At 45.3% G+C, this 26128-nt stretch overlaps 1 protein-coding gene across 1 annotated transcript; it reads left to right on the top strand.

Moving 5' to 3' along the window:
* The first annotated feature begins 12 nt into the window (after positions 1-12).
* Positions 13-25901, top strand: mad2 (mitotic arrest deficient 2). Its single transcript, XM_077648279.1, has 5 exons — positions 13-219; positions 18817-18963; positions 21957-22077; positions 22942-23045; positions 25654-25901. The coding sequence occupies exons 1-5, from the start codon at positions 144-146 to the stop codon at positions 25824-25826; spliced, it is 621 nt and encodes a 206-aa protein (XP_077504405.1). The 5' UTR covers positions 13-143; the 3' UTR covers positions 25827-25901.
* Positions 25902-26128: the final 227 nt, after the last annotated feature.

Genomic DNA, 26128 nt, shown 5'->3' with positions numbered 1-26128 from the left:
TCCCCTGCCATTGGTGGCAGCAGCAGCGGTCATGCCACGGCATTTCGGCGGCGGTTAGTCGTTCGCGTTCGAAGTCTAGCTGGTGTTTTTCTTCTGGTTTTGAAGACGTCAAGAGTTAGGCCGTAATACGTCGTTTATTCACGATGCAGGGGTCAGCAACAGTTACTCAGAATGCAATCACCCTTAAAGGTTCTGCCCAAATAGTCGCCGATTTCTTCAGTAAGTCCTAGAGCTTTTTCTCTGCGCGATTTGTCTTGCGTCGGCGAGTTGGAGTCTTTGGAGTGCTCTGTAAGCTTGTCGCACAGTGCGGTTTTCACCTTTTCATTGCATGTTGCTCTACAGTGCTGGTCACTTTTTTAGCTTGCAGGGCCATTAAGAGTGCTTCTGTCGGGAGCGTGTCGGATAGTCCCGTTCAGAGATGGGCATCCTCACGAGGGCGAGCCCTCATGAGGGCGTCCTCACCCTCACCTCATGAGGATTTCACTCGGTGAGGTGAGGGAGGAAAGACAGGGCAGCGCCTCGTCTATACTTTCTGCGCCTGGGAAAAGGAGAGGCGAACAATGGGAGCCGGCCGTCGGGGCTAGTATGGCCTTTCGCCGCCACGCGCCGCCAACGGAGTATCATAGAAAATATCTATGATAATTGTAGGGGAAGTTCTTTGTTGTTTGAGGCCAGGACTGGAGTTTTGCGGACTAAGACGTATAGAGTCAGGTACCAGGAGATAGACACTTTGTGCATTGCGTGCGGAGAGGAGGAGGAAACGGCTGAACACTTGATACTTTTCTGTAAAGGGCTTCACCCTACAGTGGAAGGCAGCGGGGCTGACTTACCCAAGGCATTGGGGTTTAGGGATAGTGAAGGGAAAGTGGATTTTAAGAGGTTAGAAGTAACCAAGCGAAGGTTATCTGATTGGTGGCTAAAAGCAAGACAGAAGTAAAATTTCACAAGACATGGCTAGGTGGCTTGAGCCACCGCCCGATGTAAAGGGTTCAGCCGTATCCATCCATCCAGCCTAAGTGCTTTTTGGTGTTTGCGCTTGTACATGCTGTCGGGCGGTAGTTTTAAACCGAGTTAAGGGTATTAAGGCTAGCGGAAGTGTGTGTGCCGAAGGTTTCTGTGTACTTTTTGGTGTTTGCGCTTGTACATGCTGTCGGGCGGTAGTTTTAAACCGAGTTAAGGGTATTAAGGCTAGCGGATGTGTGTGTGCCGAAGGTTTTGTGTAGGAATTTTGGCGGGCTTTTACGTCGCATAGTGCCGAAGGTTTTTCTGCAGGAATTTTAGCGGGCTCTTACGTTGCGTAGTGCCGAAGGTTTTTTTCTGTAGGAATTTTGACGGGCTTTTACGTTGCGTAGTGCCGAAGGTGTTTGTATAGGATTTTTTGGTGGGCTTTTACGTTGCGTAGTCGGCCAGACGATGGGTCGACAAGCTAGGAAAGTCAAGGTGGACGGGGACAGGGAGTTTGTGCAGTGCCAGGAGTGCGACCGTTGGTGCTGTTGTTGTTGTTAGCCTATCAAAAGATGGCACATACCCACACTGGGGGATCGGCCAAGAATCGGGTGACTATTCACCTGAACGCAGTTATTTAGACGAAACCAAGTTCAGGAGCTTAGCCGAGGCAGATGGCGCTAGCTTCGCATGCAAGATATGTACTAAGCGTTTTGAGGAGGCCGTTTAGGCTTTGAAAGGGGAATGGGCAGCTAGGATTAAGGAACTCAAAGGGGACCTGAAGGTGGAACGAGGAAAACGGATTAAGTTAGAAACTCAGGTCGCCGGGTCGCTTAAGAGGGAGGAGGCTAATGCCGACCTGTTGGAGCTAGTTGTGGGCGAGCTGAAGGAGGAGCGGGAAAAGCGGGCCCAGCTAGAAGAGCAGGTAGAAGCGCTCAGGTTGCGGCCGGCAGGGCACCCCGGTTCGGAGCAGTGCCAGGTGGGGGACGAGGCTCGTCGATCCTACAGTGCTGTAGCACAGCACTGTGATGAAGAGAGAGAGGTAAAAACTCGCAACAGTAGCGTACGGCGGCGGGAGAGACAGATAGTGCGATCCGGAGGGCAACAGTCGCAGTCAGAAAGCGAACGGTTAAGAGCGGAGGAGGGTTCTGGTAGTCGGTGACTCTAACGTAACGAGGGTTGAGGGAGGCGTTTTGACGACAGTGAAGGCGGACAGGCGGGTGCAGGTGGAGGCCCAGTCAGGGAAGTGCATGGTGGATTCAATGGCCAAAGCCCAGGAGGTGGTGGGGGGCAGCATGGATGGCGCACACCTTGTTGTTATCCATGCTGGGCTCAACGATGTGCTGAAGGGGAGGAGCCAGAATCTCGAGAAGCAGTTAGAAGTGGGGATGCGTAGGCTTAGAGAGGCCTCTGAGAGTGTGCATGTGACCATATGCACAATCCCAGAGGTCCAGAGGCAGGCTAGCGAAACGGAAAGGAGGATCGTTGAGGCTAACCGTGTAATTAGGTTAATGAGTCGACGACTAAGATATGGGGTAATGGAAGTTAACAGGGATATGTACGAGGCCAGGCCCCACCCTTTTGCACAGGATGGCATTCACTACGGTGGTGCTGCTGGCAAGAGGGTGGGTAGTAGGATAGGTCGCCAGGCAACAGCTTTTTTGGGATGACCCAGAGCTCTGAGGGAACCAGTGTAGAGAAGGAAGAACCAAAATCAAAGGGACGATGGAACCATAGGAGAAGAAATAGACACAAGCGCCAGGGCCAAGTTAATTCAGATATGTTTCATTAACATGCAAGACGGCAGGAATAGACTGAAATGGGAGGAAATAGAAGAACAGTTAAGGCAGGAGGAATTAATGATGCCGTATTTACGCGCATAATTTGCGCACTTTTTATTAAGAATTTAGGGCTCCAAGAAGGGGGGTGTGCAAATTACGCGGGGATTTCGCGAGCGCGACTTAAAAACTCTACAAAGGTCATAACGCGCAATATAGGTATAGTGTATGTTGCTGCGTATACGTCAGCACCCGGACCCGCACCCCACGCTGGCCGCCCCCGAAAAAAAGTTCACTCTAAATGAAAGGCCGTGCACCCCCCCTCCTTGCGGGATTGCATGAAGGTGCATGCATGAAGCTGAATATGACACTAAAACAGCGTCATCGCTTGCGGCCCAGCCAATTGTTCGGTAGTTCCGGATTCTGTAAGTTTGCTTTCGCAGCTTCGTCCGCGAATCAATAAATCAATTATCACACCACACAATTCTTTAACAGTACCGCGCGAGCGTCGACCGAACTGCTTGTCGGCGCCTTATCACGGCGCGGAGCTGAGAAGCCAGCGAGAATAGCCATGTGCGCACAAGTTTTCCGACACAACAATTGTCGTCTATGGACAAACTTGTGCGCACGCAGTTATTCTCGCTGGCTTTGCCGCTCCGCGCCGTGATAAGGCGCTGACAAGCACTTTGAAACTTGCCGTATAGTTGTGATATCCCATCGCAAGACACGATCGAACACAAGCCGTCAGGGCCACCAAGAAAAGCGTAGCCGGCAGTCGAGTCACATGCATCAGCCAAACAAACAGCGGTGTTGGCTCTTCTATCAGCTGCCGATCCTCCACGGAAGCGCTGCTGGCTGTTCAGAGTGGCGATGCCGCTGGTGCCGCCGCGATTATAACATCGGCCCCTGACACCACCATGAACGCCCAGTGCGCAAAAGATTCAAAAAGCCTTCCGAACAAACGCGCGGAATAGCCGAATGCTACTGCGTAGAGCCATAGGGTAGAGCCCGCGTGCATGATGGTGGTCTAGCTCAGCAGGGTGCGTAAAGTATGCGAGTAAAAAATTTTGTAAACCCGGGTGATAAGTTAAGGGTGCGCAAATTATGCGCGTAAATACGGTATATGGTTTAGTGGAAACGCATCTTAGAGACATGGAGCCACCACCCTGTAACCCAGACTACGTGTGAGAATATTGCAATAGAACAGAGGGCAGCAAAAAGGGGGGTGGAATTGGGGCATTCATTCATAAAAGTATGGATTTTCAAAGGGTTAAACTGGGATGCAAGGAACATTTATGGCTAAAAGGAAAAGTGGCAGGGGAGCAAACACTCCTTGGCTTTGTATACCTGTGGACAGGTGCTAATGCCAAAGAGGAAAACAGGAAAATGTTAGAATTTATTGCAAGCGACATTGATGAGCTAGGAGGACAGGGCGAGATAATTATATTAGGCGACATGAACGCCCATATAGAAGACCTCGATGGGTACACAGATTCGACAGGAAGCTTGCTGCAGGACATATGTGACAGGCATGATTTAGTTATATGCAACAGTACCGAGAAGTGTGAATGGCTCATAACATGGGAGGCAGGGAGTCTGCACTCGACGATAGATTATGCACTAATGTCACAGAGGATGTATAATAGATTAGGGGTAATGAGCATAGATGAACATGGTTCCAGAAATCTAGGTAGTGACCACAAGCGTATCAAGTTGAGTTTCAGAAGAGAAACAAAGTAGGACTGAAGTGAGATGAACAATCACAGGGGAATTTTACCTCAGAAAAGCAATTGGAAGCAGCAGCCAAACAAATTGAGAAAGTAATTTTTGAGGATAGTGAAACCGAATGGACTTATACCAAATTAATTCGATTACTAGAGCAAGAGCTAGCTAAGGTAAGAGTAAAGCTAAAAGGGAAAAGACTCAAACCCAAGAGTTGGTGGGATGAGGAGGTCAAGAGGGCGATAGAGAAACGTCAGGAAGCATCCAGGGAACACAGATATTCCAAGAAGAGGGGAGAACCAGAGGTTGAAGTAGACAGAAAAGGGGTTACCTTCATAAAGTGTAGAAGGGAAGCATCCTATTTGATTAATGAGAAAATTAGAAGAAAGGGTGCCCAATGGATGTCAAAAGTAAATAAAAAGGATAGAAAAGCAGCTCAAAAATTCTGGAAGCATCTAAATGCAATGAGTAATTAGACTAGGCTAGAACAAAGGTTTAATGTTACAGGTCAGGGTATTCGACTAGAGGGGGATGAAGCGATAAAACACAGGAGCAAGGATGACAGAAAAATTTAAAGAAAGAAATGTTGCACATAATTTATCGAAGGAGGATAGACCGGTTACTGCAATAACTTCACTTGAGCAGAGAGAGTGGGAAAGGGCAGAGAAGGTTCCTAGTGGCACGTCAACAGGACCAGATGGCAAAATCCAAGCAAACATTAATACAGGTAGTGAATAAAATGATAGTGGATGGGAAAGTCTCCGATGAATGGCAATTAAGTAGAATGAACATGATATATAAGGGAAAGGGGGACAAAGCTGACGTAAGTAACTACTGTCCCATAACAGTGACATCTGTGGTGTACAGGGTGGTGATGCAGATTATAAAGGACAAATTGCAGGCTTGGGTAGAGAACGAGGGGGTGCCAGGGGAGCTACAAAATGGGTTCCGGAAACAAAGGAGGTTGGAGGACAATCTGTTTTCATTGACGCAGTGTATAGAGATTGCTGAAAAGGAACACAGGCCCCTATGGCTAGCATTTCTGGATATTAAGGGAGCCTATGGCAGCGTTATTCAAGAGTATCTGTGGGACATAACTGGGCACATTGGATGTGGAAGATGGTGTAATTAATCTTTTAAAAGATATATATATAAAGGTACCAGAGTGCTTATAAAATGGGAAAAAATTGTATCGGAGCCTGTAGATATACAGCGGGGGCTTAGGCAAGGATGTCCTCTGTCTCCTTTGTTGTTCATGTTGTACCTGCAAGGGTTGGAGACCAAGCTAGAGAGGAGCGGATTGGGCTTCAACCTTTCTTTTTTCAAGCAAGGAGAATTGATTAAACAGTCATTACCACGACTAATATACGCCGATGATATAGTGCTAATGGCTGACAGCAAGGAACATTTACAGAAGTTGATAGACATATGTGTACAGAGGGAGATAGATTAGGTTTCAGGTTTAATAAGGAAAAATCTGCAGTCATGATATTTAATGATGAGGTCGGCGAGCATAGAATACAGGAGTTCACACTAGAAGTAGTGGTGAGTACAAGTATCTTGGGGTGTGGATAAATAACGGCGCTGAGTATCTGACAGAGCATGAAAAATATGTAATGAATAAAGCTAGTAGCAATGCAGCTGTCATGAAAAATAGGTATGAAGTGGTAAGAGGGATCTGGAAAGGGGTGATGGTTCCTAGCCTGACATTCGGTAATGCGGTCCTGTGCATGACACCAGATGTTCAAGCAAGGTTAGAAATTAAACAACGTGGCGTAGGGAGGCTAGCTTTGGGAGCACATGGCACTACACCAAATCGGGGGGTACAGGGTGATATGGGATGGGCGTCGTTCGAGAGCAGAGAAGCTAGCAGTAAGATAGCATTTGAGGAGCGATTCATAAAAAGGGGGGAAAATCAGTGGGCTAGGAAAGTTTTCAGATACCTGTATATAAGGAATGTTGATACGAAATGGAGAAAGCGAACTAGAAAATTGACAAGCAAATATCTGGACAGCAGTAGGGGGGAAAATCAGTAATTATCAGTTAAGAAAAAGATTAAAGAAACAGAGAGCTCTGTGGAAAACAGAGATGCTGACCAAACCAGCACTGGGAACATACAGGATTTTTAAGCAGGAAATTGCCAAATAAAATATCTATGATAATTGTAGGGGAAGCTCTTTGTTGTTTGAGGCCAGGACGGGAGTTTTGCGGACTAAGACATATAGAGCCAGGTACCATGAGATAGACACGTTGTGCGTTGCGTGCTGAGAGGAGGAGGAAACGGTTGAACACTTGATACTTTTCTGTAAAGCGCTTCACCCTACAGTGGAAAGCAGCGGGGCTGATTTATCCAAGGCATTGGGGTTTAAGGACAGTGAAGGGAAAAGAGATTTTAAGCGGGTAGAAGTACACAAGCGAAGGTTATCTGATTGGTGGCTAAAATCAAGAGAAGAGTAAAATTTCATGTCATGGCTAGGTGGCTTGAGCCACCGCCCGATTTAAAGGGTTTAGCTGTATCCATCCACCCACCCAGCCCGTCGCAGCACCGTCGTTCATAGAAACGCAGACCGTTCGCAGTTGTTCTGTCGACTTTTCGACTGCGTTCATGTTGTTTTAAGCACAATCAAAACTTTTTTAAAAGGGAGTTCGGGAGCACTTGTCGCTAAGGGTAACTGGCCCATTTCAGTCATGCTGTTTGCGGCTATCGCTGTGCAATGCGCTCGCGCGTCGTCTGCTGCACTGATATGACAGCGTGCGCCTGCTTGAATCCAATTCATGAAAAATTGTTCTGTCACCTTTAAGTTCGTTTGCTTGAGGGTCATTATTTGAAAGCAGTGTTTGGCAGCAGTTAAGACTGAAAGCTTGGGCGCTGAAAAAACTGTGCTGCGTGCTGTTTACTCATGTAACAGACGACGCAAGCCGGAAGGGCATGCGCTAAGTAGCACGTAAAGCCATTAGACTGCTTCTAAAGCATGTGTCACCAACTAGCCCAGCAACAAGTTTTATTGTTCCGAAGAGGTACCTGATCCCGCGTTTCCTTCGTAAAGTTTTTTAGAGTTACCATTGTCGCCACCGAAGCCACAGCTGGCGCCAGAAAATGTGGAGCTGTGCCATGTGGTTTCATCATTTGATCGGCCGCGCACTTCCTGCAGCACTGTTTCTCAAGTCGCAGTGTTGACACGTGAAAAATGCGCCCTGCTGTCAGTGCCATCAGTTATGTAATGTGAGGCGCTGCACCATCTGCCTGAAGATAGCTAGCACTGCGAGGACTACTTCAGCGTAACGGGTCTTCACTCCTTCTTTTAACTTTCTATCTCCCGCATTCCTTCCCCTTTCTTCAACTTATGCCTCATGGCATAATTTAGAATAAAAAAAAGATATAGAGGTTCATGTATTCAATATCTGTCCGTTGACTCAAAACTTACTCCAACTAAAAAAAAAGCATTTATTGTGGAGTCCAACTCCACAATAAATGCCACTCTCACAGTTTCGCGTACTTTCGCGAAAGGGGCTTTTTTTGCAAAATGTTTAACTACAACATGCTTGTCAGTAACATTGAATGCGTAGTCGCAGAGGAGCGGCCTCAGGAAACGAACCGATATAGGGTTCATGAGCTTAAGCCTGTGCTCGTTGCTGCCATCGCTCTTGCACTTCAGCAACTTTGAAGCACCAAGAGCTGGGACAGCGTGCTCTACTAATGTAGTGAGAGGCTTTTGCAAGGTCTGATCTTCCGGAAGGGCGTGGTCAGCAAAAGCTCTTATTGTGTCGAGAACAAAAGTTGATCTGACGAGTAGAGCAGCCCATCTCGGTCTTGGCTGTGGGTGAACTGAAGGACTGGCTGGTTGCTAACCGGATTCGTACTCAAAGTAAGGCAGTTCTCACAATCCATATGCTCGCCGAAAACTCGTGCAATGAACCGCCCACATAAGCGGTAGCCGAGTTCTGAAGTGAAGGCAGGCGCTGTGGCAAAATTGTGGTAGTAAGCCCCTGAAGCATCAATCTTTCTCTCAACAGCCTCGGTGCTGCTTGCACAGTCGACGTCAGGGGAGGCTTTGGAGCTGAAGTAGAAGTTGGTTGCGCAGAAGAGAGGAGATCAGCGGGTATGAGCCTTGACATCGAAACACATTCTTTGTGGGCAATATTGGAGGCTGAATTAGACGCAGCAATCATGGTCTTAGTAGCTTTCCGAGACCTGACAGGCAGCCCAAACATCCAACATGTCATTACACCCGGATAACATTCGCAAACTGCCAAACAGGGATTCAATTGTATCGCTGTCGAATTTTCGGGCGGGGACGAAAAAGAACTTCTTTTCTGTAAGCAGATATTTGGCACACGCCACTGTGGAATGGGTAGTGATCAGAAGCGCCTGATAAGTTTAATCTGAGAAATTATGGGTATGCCCACATCTTTTTCTCTTTAGCACTTCTAAATACATAGGGACAGATTTCATGTGGAATACGTACTTGAAAAAGCCTCAGGAAAGCATGAATGCAATCAAACACGCATGCAAACGCGAAAACAAGAATTTCCTACTGCACGCGGCCGATCAGAGCCAGCCCAGCTTCTCATATTCTCGAGGTGGGCGGAGGCGCCCGACGCGCCAGACGTATTCTACTCGCACAGTGCCGCCTTGCGGCTGCGGAACCGGCGTGCGACGGCCTGAGGAGAGCGTTCGCCCAGGCACAGAAAGTATAGAGGAGGTGCAGGACAGGGTGAGGTAAGGGCAAGGGAGGGAAAACATGGTGAGGTGAGGGAGGGCAAGATACACTGTCTGAGGGCGAGGGCGGCGGTGCGCACCGTGCTCCAGGCTAACGCTTTTTGTCTATGCAGCCCTTTATGAACGCCCGTTTTAAAACGCTATTTTTGGGGGTGAAGGTTCCTGGGAAAGACGTATAGTTTCTGCAGTCTGGAGGTACATGAGGCGAACACGAAAGGCGGGGAGTCGCATGCCATCTCTGTCACCGCAGTGTACTACTTCGCTGTCAGTGCTGTGCCGAAAAAAATTTCTTCTTACTCAAAAAGCTTTTTTTTAACTGTAAAGACTTAAGTGAAACACTTTTCATAGTGCGCTCACAAGGGGGCACTAGCCGGGTCGTGCGGTTGGCTGCTGGTCCAATGGGAACAGTGGTATTGCAGCCAACATTTTCATTGTCTGCCCTGAGTCTGTCAGACGATCAGAGTGTAGAGTAAAACATGTAAAAATTACAGCTAGCAAGACCATTGAATTCCCAAGTTCTAAGCCTTGTTTCCTGGAACTAAGTCAGATTTCAGCTCAGTGAGGTTTCAAGAAATTGACTGCAGCGCAAAGAATGCTTCTACGAAATTTCACTCTCAAATCGAAGCCAGTTGGCAGCGTTGGTGTGGATTTTTTTCATTCACACTATGAGTAGTTCAGTACAGTCGTATCTTTCCATTTTCGCTGGAATTTCGGTATAGGAAAGCAGTGCTACAATGTGATGGGCAAAGCCAACCACTATAGTGTTGCCATGGAAATAAAGCAGCAGCTTAACAACCTTGTTCTCAATCATCGCTCACTTCGCCTTGCATTGTACGATGAGCTAAAAAGGAAAAAGTTGTACTGCTCTCCAAATAACTGGAACATCTCTTGGTTTATTTCTGTTCCTCAGTGGTGAGACGTGTGACCACGTAATCGCGCTCCTGATTTTATGAACCAAATTTCTTGCAGGCATGGTATGGAATTGGCACTCAGCGTTTGGGTAATGTGTAGACGTGCAAGCAAAAAAATCATAGGCGGTTTAGCCTGGGGTTAACCATGAATTATCGTGCCCTAACACCATCAGATCTGGTATTTCATGGTTTATCTTTACTTTCTATGCTTTTGCATGACCTGAACTGGCTTACTTTTGTAGATATATCATATGATGTAAGTCTGCGTGATATTGCATCATTTTAGACATGTACTGCGGTAGAATTGGTCATTCTCTACATTCACAGATCTCTGGGAGACCTGATTCCGACCCTGAGCAGAGGTGCTAAGCGCTACTGCCCTGCGATGGCAGGTGCTGCCATTGGTGGGGCTTGTGAGACCCGTGTTGACCCTGAGGAATTTCTCGCGACTAATCATTAATTGAACTGCCTCGGTGGCCAGTTTGCTCACAGTCCGGTGGGCAGCTTGTAATGACGTCACAACGTCGCATGACCAAGGTGGCCCACGTAGTAGAAGCAGGCTTTGGACAGACAGACAACTGCCTTTCGACAGAGTGGAAGCGCTAGGGCACTACAATGGCAACCACAGAAATCGTTTACTCCAGACTCGGGGAGTTAGAGATTACCATTGTTGAGCCCAAATGCTGCATTTTAGCGAGCCGTTTGATTTTTAAGTGGCCTCAATAATGTTTTATTTTAAGCAACCGCATAAGAGCATCACTGCAGCGGAAAGCCGGCATCGCATTGGGGGAAGACACTTAAAAAATAAAAAAAATAAAAACTTCATAGCTGCGGGGGAGCGGGATACGAACCCGCGGTGGCGTTAAAAAAATCACTTCCGCTGGCCGCTGCTTCCGACCACTACGCCATCGCCACAGCTTCTTTAAAGCATGGTAAATGAAATTTAAAATTTTTAAAGCATGGAAATTTCGAACATTGAAAATATATTCTACTTACATTAACTAAATTATTTACAAAAGCTTTAGGAAGGTACACGATACACATTACAAAAAAAATGAGGCGGCGATTGAACATCGTGCGTTAACACACCTAACATAGGTTGCTGGTTTGAATCCCTGCTGTCACCTAGACCCTAACTTAACTAGTAAATTTATGCTGCACGAAACGTGAAATCATGTGCCACCATCCCAAACACTCTGTGACAAACGGTTGAGCTGCAATGTGCATATGAAGATTCATAAAGACGTGCAATTGGGAGTACCTATGTCGCCGGTTGCAATCCCTGCCGCTAGCTAGGCTCTAACTTAAATAGTCAGTTTATGTTGCATAAAACGCTGAATGGGATGACACCACCCGGAACATTCTGCGGCAAATGGTTGGCCCACAAATTTTGCATGAATCTCGGGACCAAGTGGCCCGACTTTGACGCATATTTACATTGCTCACAGCGCAACAAGACGGAACGAAGGACGAATGAAAAGACAAACGGGATATAAATACCGGATCAACGTAGTTTAGTTTTGAGTTGGAGGGGTGTGCGAATATTCAGAAATTTCAAATACCGAATTGAATATCCTTGTATTCGATTATTCGAATGAATCAAACAGTGTATGTTCCAAATTATTCGAAACTAATCGAATATGCCCTTAAGTTTTTGAATACTTTTCGAATAATTGGAGCGAAGGTAGAATAAGTCCAGCTGTATTTTTCCTGCATGACTTTTGCGAAAACGGGGACCATACATGCCGCATTACCATGTTGCCGCAATCGGTATGCTCGGGATGGAGGGTTCAGCTCCACGGTGCGGTCAATTCGTATGGTGGTGTTCGTAATCCTCATGCATGGCCTCAGAGATTGGACGACGCAGCAGTGCCCAGGCAGGTTCAGCAAACCCAGCCTTAATGCCTGACCTCGGAGGCCATGCCTCATATGTAAGCCCTCGTCCATGTCATGCACTACGATGTGGCGCTAGTTTATTATCTTCCGTTATCAAGAGCAAAATGTACTTTTTCTATGTGTATAACATGTCAGTGACAAAGTTAATACACTTAGTGTTGCGGACCCGCAGACTGAGATGGATGTTGCCTGTTTTAAAAGATACAGCTATAACCGCGAAGGCAGCGCATCGCTGTTCCTCAGGATTGCTCATTGAATATTCACACAAGTAGTGAATATTCGTCAAAATGCTCGTATTGCATTCGGTTCCCTCATTATTCGATTCGTATTCGATTCGGTTATCTGCCAAACTATCTCTATTCGATTCGGTAGCAACGCTACACTACTCGTATACGATTCGGTTGGGAAAAAGTACTGTTTGCACACCCCTATTGAGCTTTGGTGCTCGGGCATCACGATGCCGCCTGTTATTATTTTATTCCGTTATGTAACCACCTCGGTAACTATGGCAACCACTGGGCTACGGTTTGCGTTATGATGCATAACGCTGAGACCTGAAACGCGAGGAGTAGAGCTTAATGCTCTAAAAGATAGAGCAAGGTATGGCTGAGCACATCAAGAGGGAGTGCCACTCCGGTTTGAATTCGATCGGTTCATACACTTCCCTCAGATGAACAATCAGCTGGGAGAAATCTTAACATTCTGCCTGAACGAACTGCCGAGCTCTCGAGCTGTGCTTGTAGTGTCGCCGTCTTTGTCACGTACCCGCGTTCACGCGTGTTAAGCTGCCAGTCTCTCACGGTGTAGTTTGAAAGCGTGGTCTTCGTGATCTTTCATCCGTGCGCGTGGAAGCGTCATCAGATGTGCATGCAGCAAACCGCACGAAATGGCAGGAGATAAGACCCAGTGCAGTCAAATGTCATCGGGTTGTGGTAATTAATCGACCTACAAAATTTCCTTGCTGTGAGTCTATTTTGTGCCTAGCACTTTTTGTAATTATCATGGTAAACGCTGCTGCATTGTTTTCTAAATATTCTTGCCGTATATTGGTTTTTGTTCTCACACACAACGCGCTGACTCATTTTAACAGTGCATATAGACAATGAAATGTTATAAGTGCAGGGCACATGTATGCATTCAATGTGTGCCAAAAGTAAAGGCAGAGTGGTATTTTGGGGTTGAACTCCTGTCTCAATTTTGTCTCGCGTATTAGCTCAAACAACACACGTACACGCACACACACAATATAAGCATCTAGCCCCTCCAATAGTGCCTTTAGGGCTTGCCTTATATGTTTATTACTCTGTAATATAGCCAGAAGTTGCAGACTAGAAAAATAACTAGAGTTTTAAAATGACTGTTAGTGAGGGTGAGGGAGGGCCGATGATGCTAGGGAGAGGGAGGGCGAGCAAATTTTTTTGTGAGGGTGAGGGAGGGCCATGGGTTCAAAAGTGAGGGAGGAAAAGTAAAAATGAGGGCATTTGCTCACCCCTGGTCCCGTTCACCGTGGCCGCGCTGACATGCGTTTACCCATTGATGGCAGCCGGATTTGGCAGGGGTAAGTGACGCTGCTGCGTGAGCTGGTCATGCCCGTCACTTTCCTTCCTTTTCTTGCCACGTAACGAGGGCGCTGGCAGGGCGAGCCAATTAAAGTCACTGGAAGTGACTTTAGAGCCAATAGTCTGGTAGCACTGTGGTTGCATAACCACTGTGATCGCGACACTGCAGCGAAGGCCAGCATAGTGCGGTAACGTTGTCACATACTAGCGCCGTACCTGCCCTGCTCCAAAAGGAAGCACTTACAAGTTTCAAAAGTGCAACTGGGACCACTCAGTTACTGGTTGTATTTTGAACTTCATGTGTTTTTTTTCTTACTGGGTGCGACTTTGTTTTCCAGTTCTCTATGAAAACTCCCCCGAGCCCATAAGAGGTGTGACCAATCTAAGTTCTCTTCCTCCAACCTTTAAAGCTTTTGCAAAATTTGCTTCGCCAGAATATGAAACGAAGAGCATTAAATTTGGAGGCATCATTCTGTCGCTCTCATTTGTAAATGGGAGATCAAAGGAAAGCGAACTGGCACAGTAGCTTCTTAGCAGTTCTATGCTGTCGGTCTGCTGCCTGTGAAAGCATGCACGGATTAATCTTCGATGGTATGGCTGCTTCCGGTGCTTCTATGCCACCAGCACAATCATTGTGGTAGCCACATAATTCATCGCTTTTGCAGTGAAGCTGACAGTGTTCAGACAGATTTTGGTGCAGGAACATGCACATTGCTTAATGATTGTTTGGTTTATAGGGGTTTAACATCCCAAAGCGACTCAAGCTACGAAGGACGCCATAGTGAAGGGCTCCGGAAATTTCAACCACCTGGGTTTCTAACGTGCACTGACATTGCACAGTACACGGGCCTCTAGAATTTTGCCTCCATCGAAATTCAACTGCCGCGGCTGGGATCGAACATTGCTTAATGATTCGCAGGGCTGTACGTGATGGGCACATGCCAGAATTCGACAAACAGTTTGCTGGCCTGCTTACGTCCAGTATCACTTTTGACAGCTGTACAGAAGTTATTTGTGTCAACGTTGTGCTGTAAACAACACTGATAACTAGCTGTTAGGTGACAAACTGTTAAAACATGTTTATTAAAGTCATTGAACCTCATATAACTGCAGCCATGCATTGGCGAAAAAGTGCAAAAACTGCCTTGAAGTTTGAGTCTTTAAGAATGCATCATGCCAGCAATCATTATGTAGCGGAAATTGCTCTTCGTATGTGCACAAATTTAATTCAGACAAGGCTGTCTCAATATGCGAAGTAATATTGAATTTAAGGGACACTAAAGGGAGCTATCATCAGGAACAAGAAGCTACACTAGATTTATAGATTACTCTTTGGGAACGCTTTCAACATTTTTTCTATGCAGGAAGGCGACTGTGTTGCCGACAAAATTGCAGGTGAAGTCCGTGACTTCCACCTCTCTGAAACACGAGTGGTGTTGCATTATTTTTATGACATGTCTGCCTCTGAGCGTTCCTTGATGAATCAAAGAAAATGAACAAAAACAAAACCACTTGACCGGCCAATAAAAGGCCCTTCATTAAAGGATTTATCTGTAGATGGGACTACTATACTGCTCTCCATGAATCCGTTTGCCACCTTTCATCATATAAAGATGTCTTCTCAAGCCATTGCGGTTTCACCATTCAGAATGCATGCAAACAAACGTGTGAACTTGTGCTTGGCTTGTGCTTCTGAAATTGCTGCGCATGACAGTGTCATGCAGGCTGACTTTACGGCATACAAAGTGAGTGGGGCATTAGTTTCTCCTGTTGCAATAGTGCCGCACGTAGAAGCAGTTAAGTCAATTCACCTTTTTCACATAGCCAGTCTTCGCATGCACAGCTGTCCTTGAGCTCCACGGTTTAACAAACCACCGGCTTTTGCCGTGCATGCGCAATTCATGTTGAGAACAGGCACAAGCGACAGCTGGCAGCAGTTGTCAAGCAGACGCTTGACACTTTGTAGGAATAGTCGGCGCCTCGTGGAGCTGGATTGCATTTGTGTTGCCCATGTGCATTTGTTTCCAACCGGTTTTCTGGTTAAGACGAATTTTAGCACACTCCCCAGTGGTGCAACATCTTATGAATAAAGGTGGATTTTCGCCCAGTAAAAGGTTTTTGACTTGTTGAGTTACCGGAATTCTTGAGGGCCATTGTGCAGTCTTTTGGTTTTATCCAAAAGCACCGAAGTTTGGGCCAGTTGGTAATGATCTATCTTGAGAAAACGAAGCAGCAAGAAAAAACGGGGAGGAAAAAGACACACATACTACAGGACGAATTGGAATGAGTTGGAAGTGCAGCATTCGTCCTGTCGTATGTGTGTCTTTTTCGTCCCTGTTTTTTTTGTGCTGCTTCGTTTTCTCAAAATTTTGGTTTTGTGTAATCTAGCTGGACTTCGTATTTTGTTTTAGTGTCCCTTTAATTACTCTCTGCTCATGTTTTCTATTTGCAAGTTTCATGTACGGTGTCGCCGCCATGTGGCCTCCTCCAGAACTGCTGTAGAGATGAAAGCGGCGGAAGGCGAACAGTTTGGGCCGACGTTTCGCGTCCAACTTCTGTACCGTTATTCCTATCGTGGAGCGCTTTTAGCATGTTACTGCATTTTGAGTGGCATTGTTCACACAGCCACAGCAATACGTTAATGTAGCATCCAAGCGCCCCTGTAAAGCGCACAATATGGGCAGAAACGTAGAGCAATCACATTGTCTGTCTACTGCTGTGCTTGAACTGTCCGGTCAAAGGCAAGATAAACCTGCATGCGTTCCCTCTAATTCTAAGCTCAAGAAGGAGTTGATAATCAATCCAATTGAAATTCATAATGTTATTCATAATGAAAATTTAAAGCAGCATGACGAAATGGCAACAAAAAAACACAAACGACAGCACTAGCGCTGTAGCTGTCCAGTTGGTTGTGTTCTTTCAGTCGTTCTCGTTTTGTGCGTGGTTTTAAATCTGCAGCATAGTCAGTTCGCATTACAAAACCTGTGACCAAGGCTGTGACAGCTTTCAGTGCACATTTCTGCACCAATTATTTCTTCTAGCATACCAGTGGTGAGCAGTGATCTTGACAGACGTAAATTGTGACCTGCCATTGAAGGCAACATTTTTCAGTAGCGACCACTTGACCGTACAGGTTATTTTTAAGAAATAAAAAAAATATTCAATTTGTGCAAAGCTTGTAATCAGTAGAAGCCGAATGCACACTAAGATCGGAGTCTGTTGAACTTTACAGCAGCATGGAGCTACATTGGCAGCTTTTTTGGCAGCGAGGAAGCAGTAGCACTTTGTCACTTAAAAGCCGGCACTACCTCGCTTGTCAAGTGATCGGTGCTCAACAATATTTCAGTCAGTAAAAATCGTCGCCTACCTGTAATACCCCATAAAAATCAGTGGGAAGCAAAACGCACACTGCAGACCATCACTACTGCTTTGTATTCCAGCTTTCTTCTTGCACCTAGACCATGATATTTTGGGTTTTGCTTGTCTATGCAAGCCAAATGTGACAGCATATGTGCTGAAATTGGGTGAAAAACGCGGCCACTGACTGTGAATATCTCAGAACGTTGGTGTCCACGAGCACCATGAATAGGATAAAAGCTGGACATTTTCTCTCGGCTCAGGTGTCCCCACAGCCTTTCTTCCCACGATTACAGCCGCCGCTCCACACTGTCAGCAGCCGAATATTTTGCTTACCAGACCAGCCGCACCTACGTAGGGTGGTTTCTATCGCACCTGCAGTGCCTGCGCACGGAAGGCTTGCACGCTGACTGAGCACAAAACAGGGCTTGCACTGAGAGCTCCTTTGCATAAGCAGCGCACTCACGAACATTTTAACGCATCCTCTGGCAGCCATGTTGGATTCACTGGCGCCCCATATAGGCCGTGAAACTTGAAAATAGTAGTGCCTGTGCAGCAGTTCGGTTGTATTTTAGCTGCAGAAATGTCTTTGAAACAACAAGAGAGTGGGTTATTTCTCTAAATCCTCCTTTTCAGTACCATATGTTGTGGTTTGCACGTGTTGAAAACTAAAGTTTTACCTTTGAACCTTCTGTTTTTTTTTCCAAAGTTATTGCTAACTGCTGTTGTGAATGGTTACCAATGAAGTAAATGCAGATCATTTTTTGGATGGTGAAAGCGTTGACATTAGCATTTGCTATATATGGTCTACAGGAGTCGCTGCCGTCTTAAGCATCATTTGCAGGAACTCCAGGACTTGCGGCTTTTGAGCACATGATTCGTATGTGCGCGGTGATATGTTTGCATGACTGCCATTTGTACATTTTATGAAGTTAATGTTGTATGCTTAAAGCCCTGTAGTACTTATGAAGTGGATTGGAGATTAGTGTTGGTCCTTAGCATGTCTCATATTATCCTCAGCTATGGCATCGGAATGTTGAAACCGTATTTCATTAGTTCCCTGTCCATTTACTCAGTGCCTTATAGTCTTGAAAGGTAACTACGGAGTGGATGCCAAGGGAAGGGAAATGCAGCTGCGCGACAATATGGTGGTGGTGGTGGGTTATCAGTGGGAGAGGCATTTGTCCTGCACTAAACTTACGGGCTGATTGTGGTGGTAATAGCTGCAAAAAAAGTCGTTGCATGTGTCGCAAGAAATGAGACAAAGTATATTTACTAATGTGTAGCTGTTAAATAAATCATGTTTTTGCATTGCATTGAGAGAACAAAGATGCCTGTTTAAAACACTTTTGAACCGTATTGAACTGATAGTTCTAGTGTGCTTTTTCTTTTTGCTCTTGCTCCTTTTTTGCATAATGGGGTGTCATTTTACACTGTAATTTCTGTGCATTCATTGTCCACCACCACTACTAGCTCCCATAAACTGATATTGTGGCACCCTCTTGGACATCACTGGCAGTGACAAAGGAAAGCAACACTGCCACAGCGTGCATGCTGTGTGTAGTTTGATTGGTGTCACATTACAATATTGGCTCTATAATCATACCTATTCTCTGCACATTCATTCCAAGTGTCGAGATTCTCATAGGGACTCTTCAGTGCAGTCAGGGAAGTGAAAAATAGAGTTGATAGATAATGTAGCGTTGATCAGAAGTGCCAAGTTTGAACAGAAAAATACAAGATATGACTAGTGAACAGTTCACATTGCCATAGGATATACTAGATGCCTGATGACAGTTCTCTTTGTGAAACTGAATGTGAAATGCATGTGAAGGACCAAGCTTGGCAGAGAGTATACTATTGCAGATTGTTTGCTGCATTGGGTTGGATGACAGGCCACTTATTCCATGTTCACTTATTCTATGCAGATTATGGGATCAACAGTATCCTTTACCAGCGTGGCGTGTACCCACCTGACATGTTTACAACCGTGCAGAAGTATGGCTTGGCCATACTCGTCACAACTGACAAAGGTCTACAGGACTACTTGGATAATATTTTGACGCAGCTCAAAGGCTAGTACACTACTTTATTGCTTTTTTTTATTCATCCCTGCGCAGGTGGTGTAGAATGGGAGTAAACCAGTCCAATTATGCACAACAGCCAGCTGTTGTAGCTATAGCAACCAGTGACGAAAGTAATGATTATGAACACTTGAGTAAACTTCCACTATGACCTCTGAACATACACATTGGCTGGTTTATTATGTGATAAGTATAGCAACACATACACATTGGCTAGTTTATACCTTACTGGGAGGGGGTCGTTTGCAGTGGCGAGAAGAGTGCAGTGAAACAAGAGGTTCTCAATAGGAAACTGTAAAACCTTTATTGCTAATTGCTTGTGCAAACATTGTGTGTGTTAGGTATGTGAATGTGCTATCGACTGATGGCACTGCATGCCTATGACAGGTATCAGTAGAGCACTGTAACATCTAATGTCCGGAAAGTTTGACAAATGGTGGCATCTTTGAAATGTTACACCAAGCAAGAGCAGCACAATGCTGTGCATAATTTTTGTACAGCAAAGTTGCCACATGGTGAACGTATTGAGATTCATCGTGTGATAAGTAAATATAGCAACAGCTGAGTGAGCTGTACACAAGTCTTGAAGCAGACCAATAAATTCTAGCGTCAAATATGTTTGAAACACAAGACCTTCACTCATGGTAGTTAGGGAGAATGTGCCGCCATGGAAAATGTGAAACGTTACTGGCATGTCACGGTACGACATGCTATCACTACTGAACATGAGTGTTGAATGAGCCCATCCCATCATTTATGACGAGCTCATGCACGAAAAAATTTGTACAAGGTTGAATGCTGAAGCGACTGACTGATAAAATTTAAGTTAGCCGTGTTGATGCTTGCCAAGAGCTGCTGCGCCAGTATTGAGGCATACTGTGAAACATTTCTCCAGTGTATTATCACGGGGTTGAGATTTGGGTTCACTTCTGAGAGCCAGCAAAAGCAAAAAAAAATGTAGTGGTGCCGTTCCCAAAACAGTCAAAATTGAGTGTGCAGAGATCTGCTGGAAAAGTGATGTTGACTTTGTTCTGAGATCACGAGGAGCTGATAAGAGCACCACATGCCCGTTAAAGCACAGTGACTTCTCACGCCTGTGTCAGCCTACTCAAGGACAATTTTAAGCGACTTTTTCACCAGGTGGGTGTGGGTGTTTCACATTGGAAGTGTGCCTTCTCTATGGCAGTGTAAGGTCACATACTGCTGTAGCAACAGTGCCTACTATTAAAGAAGTGTGATTTGTGTGTGTCCTGCACCCTTCTTAGTTTATTTTGTCACACTTAAGGATGTGCTAAGGGGAAATTCCTCACCTATGCGATGGTGGATGGACGGCTGTGCACCCATGCAAAATAATGAACGCGACGGTCGCGTTCATAGTATCTGAGGTTTGTAGTAAGTGTAGTGCCCATATTATAGCCAAAAATACCAAATCTGACAGTGTTAGACCTTTATGCATGTCTGTTTATTCAAACTCGACCCTATTAAGGCACTTTCCAAGCCCTCTAGTGCAGTCACGTGCTCCTCGCCAATACTCTTGCTACCAACAAGTTGGCTCAGGGACATGATATAAGTAATCGCAGTGGAAGTGATCACTGTAGCAGGTGGTAGGTCGGCCTCCTCATTATGGTCCTCATCAGATTCAGTGTAGAACGAGTTTTTATACTTCGTGTGCTGTGCAGCTTTCCGATGTTGGCGTCATCTCCACCACTGAAATCATCCCAGGCCACATGCGTCTGATAACATGGTGTGACAGCGCACTCCACTGTCGCGGTTACTGGTCAGGCAATTGCTATCAGTATGCGCTAGTGATGCACCACTGACAGGACATCTTGAGGACATGAATTACGCCCATGTCAAGTGGGTGGTCTTGTTTGTCATCTTCACTAGCAGAAGAGGGTGGTCACCACAGTGAGGGAAGGCAGCACGTGGTACGCCGCACAGTTCTAGAGCATGAGAAGGACCTTTCTGTCTTTTTTTCTTGCCATGTCATGTTTTAACTTAACAAGCCACTCAGTGAACAAGTCGCTTCTCATCCCCATGCCCCCTCTAAGCCTATGCCAAGTGGCACACTTGTAGAATAATAAATAAAACAAGCTGTACATCATTCAGGTCTTTTTGTCTTGCATGTAGCATACGAGAACGTGGCTTCAAAAGCACTGCACCTTGGAAATCTTCTCGTTGACAGACGGCGACCACCGGTCGCTGCTGTTTATGCTCGTGCACAGAAAGCTGCTAACATAAAGCTTACTGCACTTTCCACCAGTGCCAGGCATCGCCTTCCAAGCCACATGTTTCTGACGGCCACATATGGTACAAAAATTTTGCCAGTATTCCGTACATCCCGTATTTGTTACTTATTTTTATTGATTTTCTTTTTTAGGCCGCTGCATTAATTTCTGTAGGAAGTGGGGAGAGGGTGGCATGGAAGCTAGGAAACGCTCGTTACTCTCCGCTTCTACAAGAAGCGGTGGTTTTTGACTGCGGGGCAGAGCTTACAGCACCTCCTCATTTATTTGCTGCTAAGAGTTGTGCACCCACTAGTGTTTGTTGTATCTGAGACACAATGCCATTGCCTTATTACATATTTTGACTGTAGCACTGCCCTCGTTCGTAATAAGCGAGCATTCGCTATAACTGCGGCCTTTATAAGTGGGCTTGACTGTATAATAATATGCACACTTGCTAAGCACTGGTGCAAGTGCATTGAGTTAGGAGGTGGTTATGTTGATTAGTGGTAATTTTATGTTTTCAGTGCCTTGAATAAGTCTGTAAAAAAATAATAAATTCAGGTTTTCCGTTGAACACACCTTGAGTAACAGTAAGCATGTTGGTTATGAAAGTTAGAATGACTTTTCTTGCCTTTATTCTTTTTTCGTGCTTTTCGTCATTGTAACTAAGCAGTGCTGTTAGGGACATATATGACAGGGTAATTAAGAAGTGGCCTAGACTCTTGTTTCGATCATTTGTCTTTGGACTCATTACAGAGTGGCTCGAGGCCAAAGCTGTTCACCGGGTGATCCTGGTAATCTCTACATGCAGCACCAAGGAAACTTTAGAAAGATGGGAGTTTCAAATTCAGGCAGAGGAGGAAACTACAAACATCAGGTAATTGTTGATATGCGAAAACAAGCATTGCCAAAGTGAAAGAAGGAAAATTAAAGGCAACAGCACCCTGATGTCCTGGTGGTCATATTGCCTTGTTCGATGATGCGATTTTCGTAAACCATTTGCTTACAATGGGGAAAGGTGATGCATGAAGTACTGTATGTATATCTTGGAAAGCGCACCCTGCGTTGGGCTTACCACATGAGTTATCATTTGCATGTGCAGCAACTCCGTCAGTAAAGGCATAAATAAAGGTTTTATCTTTTGCAATCACACAAGTGGAATCATAGTTGCTGTGGCCCCTTTTTATCTGATGCTCTGATAGTGTGTTGAAAGTTGTGTTACTTTGTTTCTCTCATACTCATGTTGCTTCAAGTATTTTTTGAAATTTTCTTATTTCACCAATGTAAGCAGCATCACAGTTGCTACAGGAAATTTTTTAGGTAATGCCTGGGTAACTTGTTTTCTCTGTAGGATCTTTTACAAGTACAAATGGTCGCCGCGGTGGCTGAGTGTTTACGGCGTTTGGCTGCAGGCCCGAAAGACGCGGGTTCGATCCCGTCCGCGGCGGTCGAATTTCGATGGAGGCGAAATTCTAGAGGCCCGTGTTCTGTGCGATGTCAGTGCACGTTAAAGAACCCCAGGTGGTCGAAATTTCCAGAGCCCTTCACTATGGCGTCCCTCATAGCCCGAGTCGCTTTAGGGCATTAAACCATCATAAACCAAACCAAACCTAAATCTGCGTTTTTCAGGTTAGCAGCCGAGTGCCATAATGACTAAACTGCCAAGCGGCCTTGTTTTGATGTGATGCCGTACAGCCTATCAGCATGTAATAGTTATAATTGTATATGTTATTCCATGCAGCAAACCGAAGGAAAAGGAGTTGAGTGAAATCCAGAATGAAATCAAGAGCGTCATTCGGCAGATTGTGGCTAGTGTCACATACTTGCCAATTTTGGAAACAGCATGTAAGGACATTTCGTGTTTTCTTCTTTCTAAGATGTCCTCCAAATCCTTAAGTCTGTGTTTTTGTTAGGTTTTTAGTTCGAAAGTATTAGTACTGGCCCCATTACAAGAAAGCTGGTGGTGTGATGTTGCCAAGCGGCCGTAGGACGCACACAGCAAGCTGAGCACTGCCACTGGCCAACCTCCATGTGGCGCCTGTTTTCCCAACAACATTTGTACAAAAATTGTCACATAACCGTTTGTCATACACGGATGGTGCCATAAGATTTCTCGTTGCATATAGCTTACATGTGCTAGTCAAGTTGGAGGCTAGCTTGCAACAGATTCGAACCGACAGCATATGCACCAATAATTGTATGCCTTCCCAGACTCTTTACCCCTTCCCTTAAGGTCTGGTTGAGGTGCCCACCAAAATGAGACAGTTACTGTGCAATTTCCTTTCCTCAGAATCCAACTTTTATTATCAAAATTGGGATGAAACCACTTATCGTACAGTATTTCTAGTGGTGTCATAGGCGTGCACGTGTGTGGGTGGGTGTCAATGCACTCAGGGATGGTAATGCGTTCACATTCCCACACGTAGGCAGTCTGTTTTTTTTCCATGTTAATGGTGGGCGCAATAAGGCGGTGTGGCTGTATACTATAACTCATGGCACGGTGTTTATTTTATTCGTTTATTACATGCCTTATAGGAGTGGATTGCATAAGTGAATGTAAACATTCACTTAGTGCTAGCAAATACTAGCAAGAGTATTAAAGCATGGGTAGCTACTCAGGGATGCACTTGAAAATGGCCATTAGCATAGCTAAAATATTATTTGAGATTTTGGTGGTCAGCTGGTTTTGGAACTTGGAGAAGAGTTGCGCGAGAGAAAACAGCTCTTTATGCAGTACAACCCTGCTGTTACGTTTTTCATGGGACCACAGAAAATGAAACGTACCAGCTGGGAAGTGCGCAAGAAAAAAAAATTTGCCTGCTGCTTTTTTGTTCGTTTTTCTTCTTGTAAGGAAAATACGATTCTCCGGAATTTGCAAGGCTTTGTGGCTCTTGCTATCGTGCGCATGCACAGAAAGTTTTAAACTCCCTGCAATGGCTGCTTGAGCAGGTGTTTATGGCTGGGAGGCAGGAGTAGAGTCGGCGGGCACACGAAGTGGGCAAAGTTACAGCATGAATATGCCAGCGGTTTAGCCGAGAGAAGCTTTTTGCAAGTGCAATTAGGTATGCAAGAATCACGCCAGTTAAAAGATTTGGCCGGGTGTACATGTCCAACATTACACCAGGAGTACATTTGGAAGCGGAACATTTGCAAACAAATCGTTAGAAAATAAGGAACAGCCTTCATTTTCTTAACTTTGCTGTCAGCAACTGTTATCAACTCCAGGCTTGATTCACATTTCAAAACCTTGCGGGGCTAGTTGAAGTGAGAACATGTAATGAAGGAAAATGTACTTGATATCTTTCACAGGAGTGCTGTAAACATTGCTGTACATGATTTTAAACTAAAAGTAGCGGAAGTTTTCATGAAGCTGGTCAGACAAAATCATGTTTTTGTTAAGCAGCTTTTTAACATGTTGGTAAACTGTTCCAAGCATTGTTTTATGGTAGGATGGCATAATGGCATCCATTTTTGGTGGCTGGTAATGCAAATTTGTTCTTGAATAAGCTTGGTTGTGCTCATTAAGCTGTTGCGTCAGTGTCATTGCCTCTCAAGTAGTTCTTATTGCTGTTTTACCACTACTAACTCTGTGCAGAGCGTAGCTTTATATTCGAAAATGTATGTAACAATGAGCGCTAAAAGCAATGTACCATGTTGTTGCAAATTTAGGTGCCCCCTATTCTAAGCACCCACCCACTGTTTGGTGATGTTTCAGTAAATGTGTGGTATTGAAGCTGCACTGCTGCTGCTTTAAATGAAGAGTAGCACATTCCTTCTGTGTTTACTTCGGGAGTGGTTTTAAGAGTGCAGGGGCAAACACACCCCCCTTTCTAAGAAAGTTTTTGATGAGAAACTGTCTTGGCCCCCATTTTTCCCAACAAAGAAAGTTAAAATTTCACAAGTGGGGCTGCGCCTTTCAAAAGTTGCAGATAAATCTGCTCCTGGTTTACTTGCGTCACTTGAATGCAAAGCACATACTCTTTAATGCCGCCTGCGTTCTTGGTGAGTCATGACATGTTTAGGCATTGCTTCTCAGTGCTACCATGTTGTATACTGCTCATAAGCCATGCAAGGAATGTCCGCTTAGCTTTCCATAGGGACATAAGTGCCAAAATACACATCCCAACTTGCAACAGCTTTATTGGGACCCGTTGGGGTTTCACAATGCCAACTGCTTTGTATTTCCCAAAGCGCAGTGCCTGTTTTTCTGCCAAAGCCAAAACTGATTGCACATTGCATGGCTAGCAAGTATGGGGCCTTTATTAAACTGAAAATTGCTATCAGTGACACAGCTCATGTTATTTACAGTATTGCTCTCATCAGAAGTGCAAGTGACTCATTGTGCTTTTTGACTGGCATGCATTTCCCATGATGTTGTTGCATTTCAATGAAATCCAGCACTACAGTTTTGGAGGTATGCTTTCATTTTGTCCACTTTCCACTTTTATTTCAGGTGCATTTGACTTGCTGATCTACGCAGACAAGAACGTTAAGGTGCCAAAAAAATGGGAAGATTCAGCTCCCCTTCTCATTCCAAACTGCGAAACAGTTCGTCTGAAGAGCTTCTCCACTACTGTGCATAGTGTAGACACTGCAGTTAGCTACAAGAACATCCTGAAGATGTAGCTTTTTTTTCTACTCTATTGGCATGCATTTTGTGACATCCTTTGGATGACTAAATTTACACTCTTTTGCTCATAATTGCCTGTCTCAGTAATTTGTACCCTGAATCACTTCTGCTTTGGCAAGAATTGTCATGGTCCGATTGTTGTGTAGTGCATGGTCACGTAAGTCGTGGCACTACAGGCCTGGCAGTGGTTGACTGAATAATCCAGTTATTCAGAAAAAAAAAAAATAGGAAAGTGCTTCGCAGGCAGAGGTAGAGTCCATGGCCCCATAGGTGATAGCCTCGTCTCGGTACATCAGCC

Source organism: Amblyomma americanum, chromosome 1 (genome assembly GCF_052857255.1).
Source record: "Amblyomma americanum isolate KBUSLIRL-KWMA chromosome 1, ASM5285725v1, whole genome shotgun sequence".
Taxonomy (NCBI): domain Eukaryota; kingdom Metazoa; phylum Arthropoda; class Arachnida; order Ixodida; family Ixodidae; genus Amblyomma; species Amblyomma americanum.
Note: the sequence above shows the minus strand (reverse complement) of the source record. Positions and strands in the feature narration are given on the sequence as shown.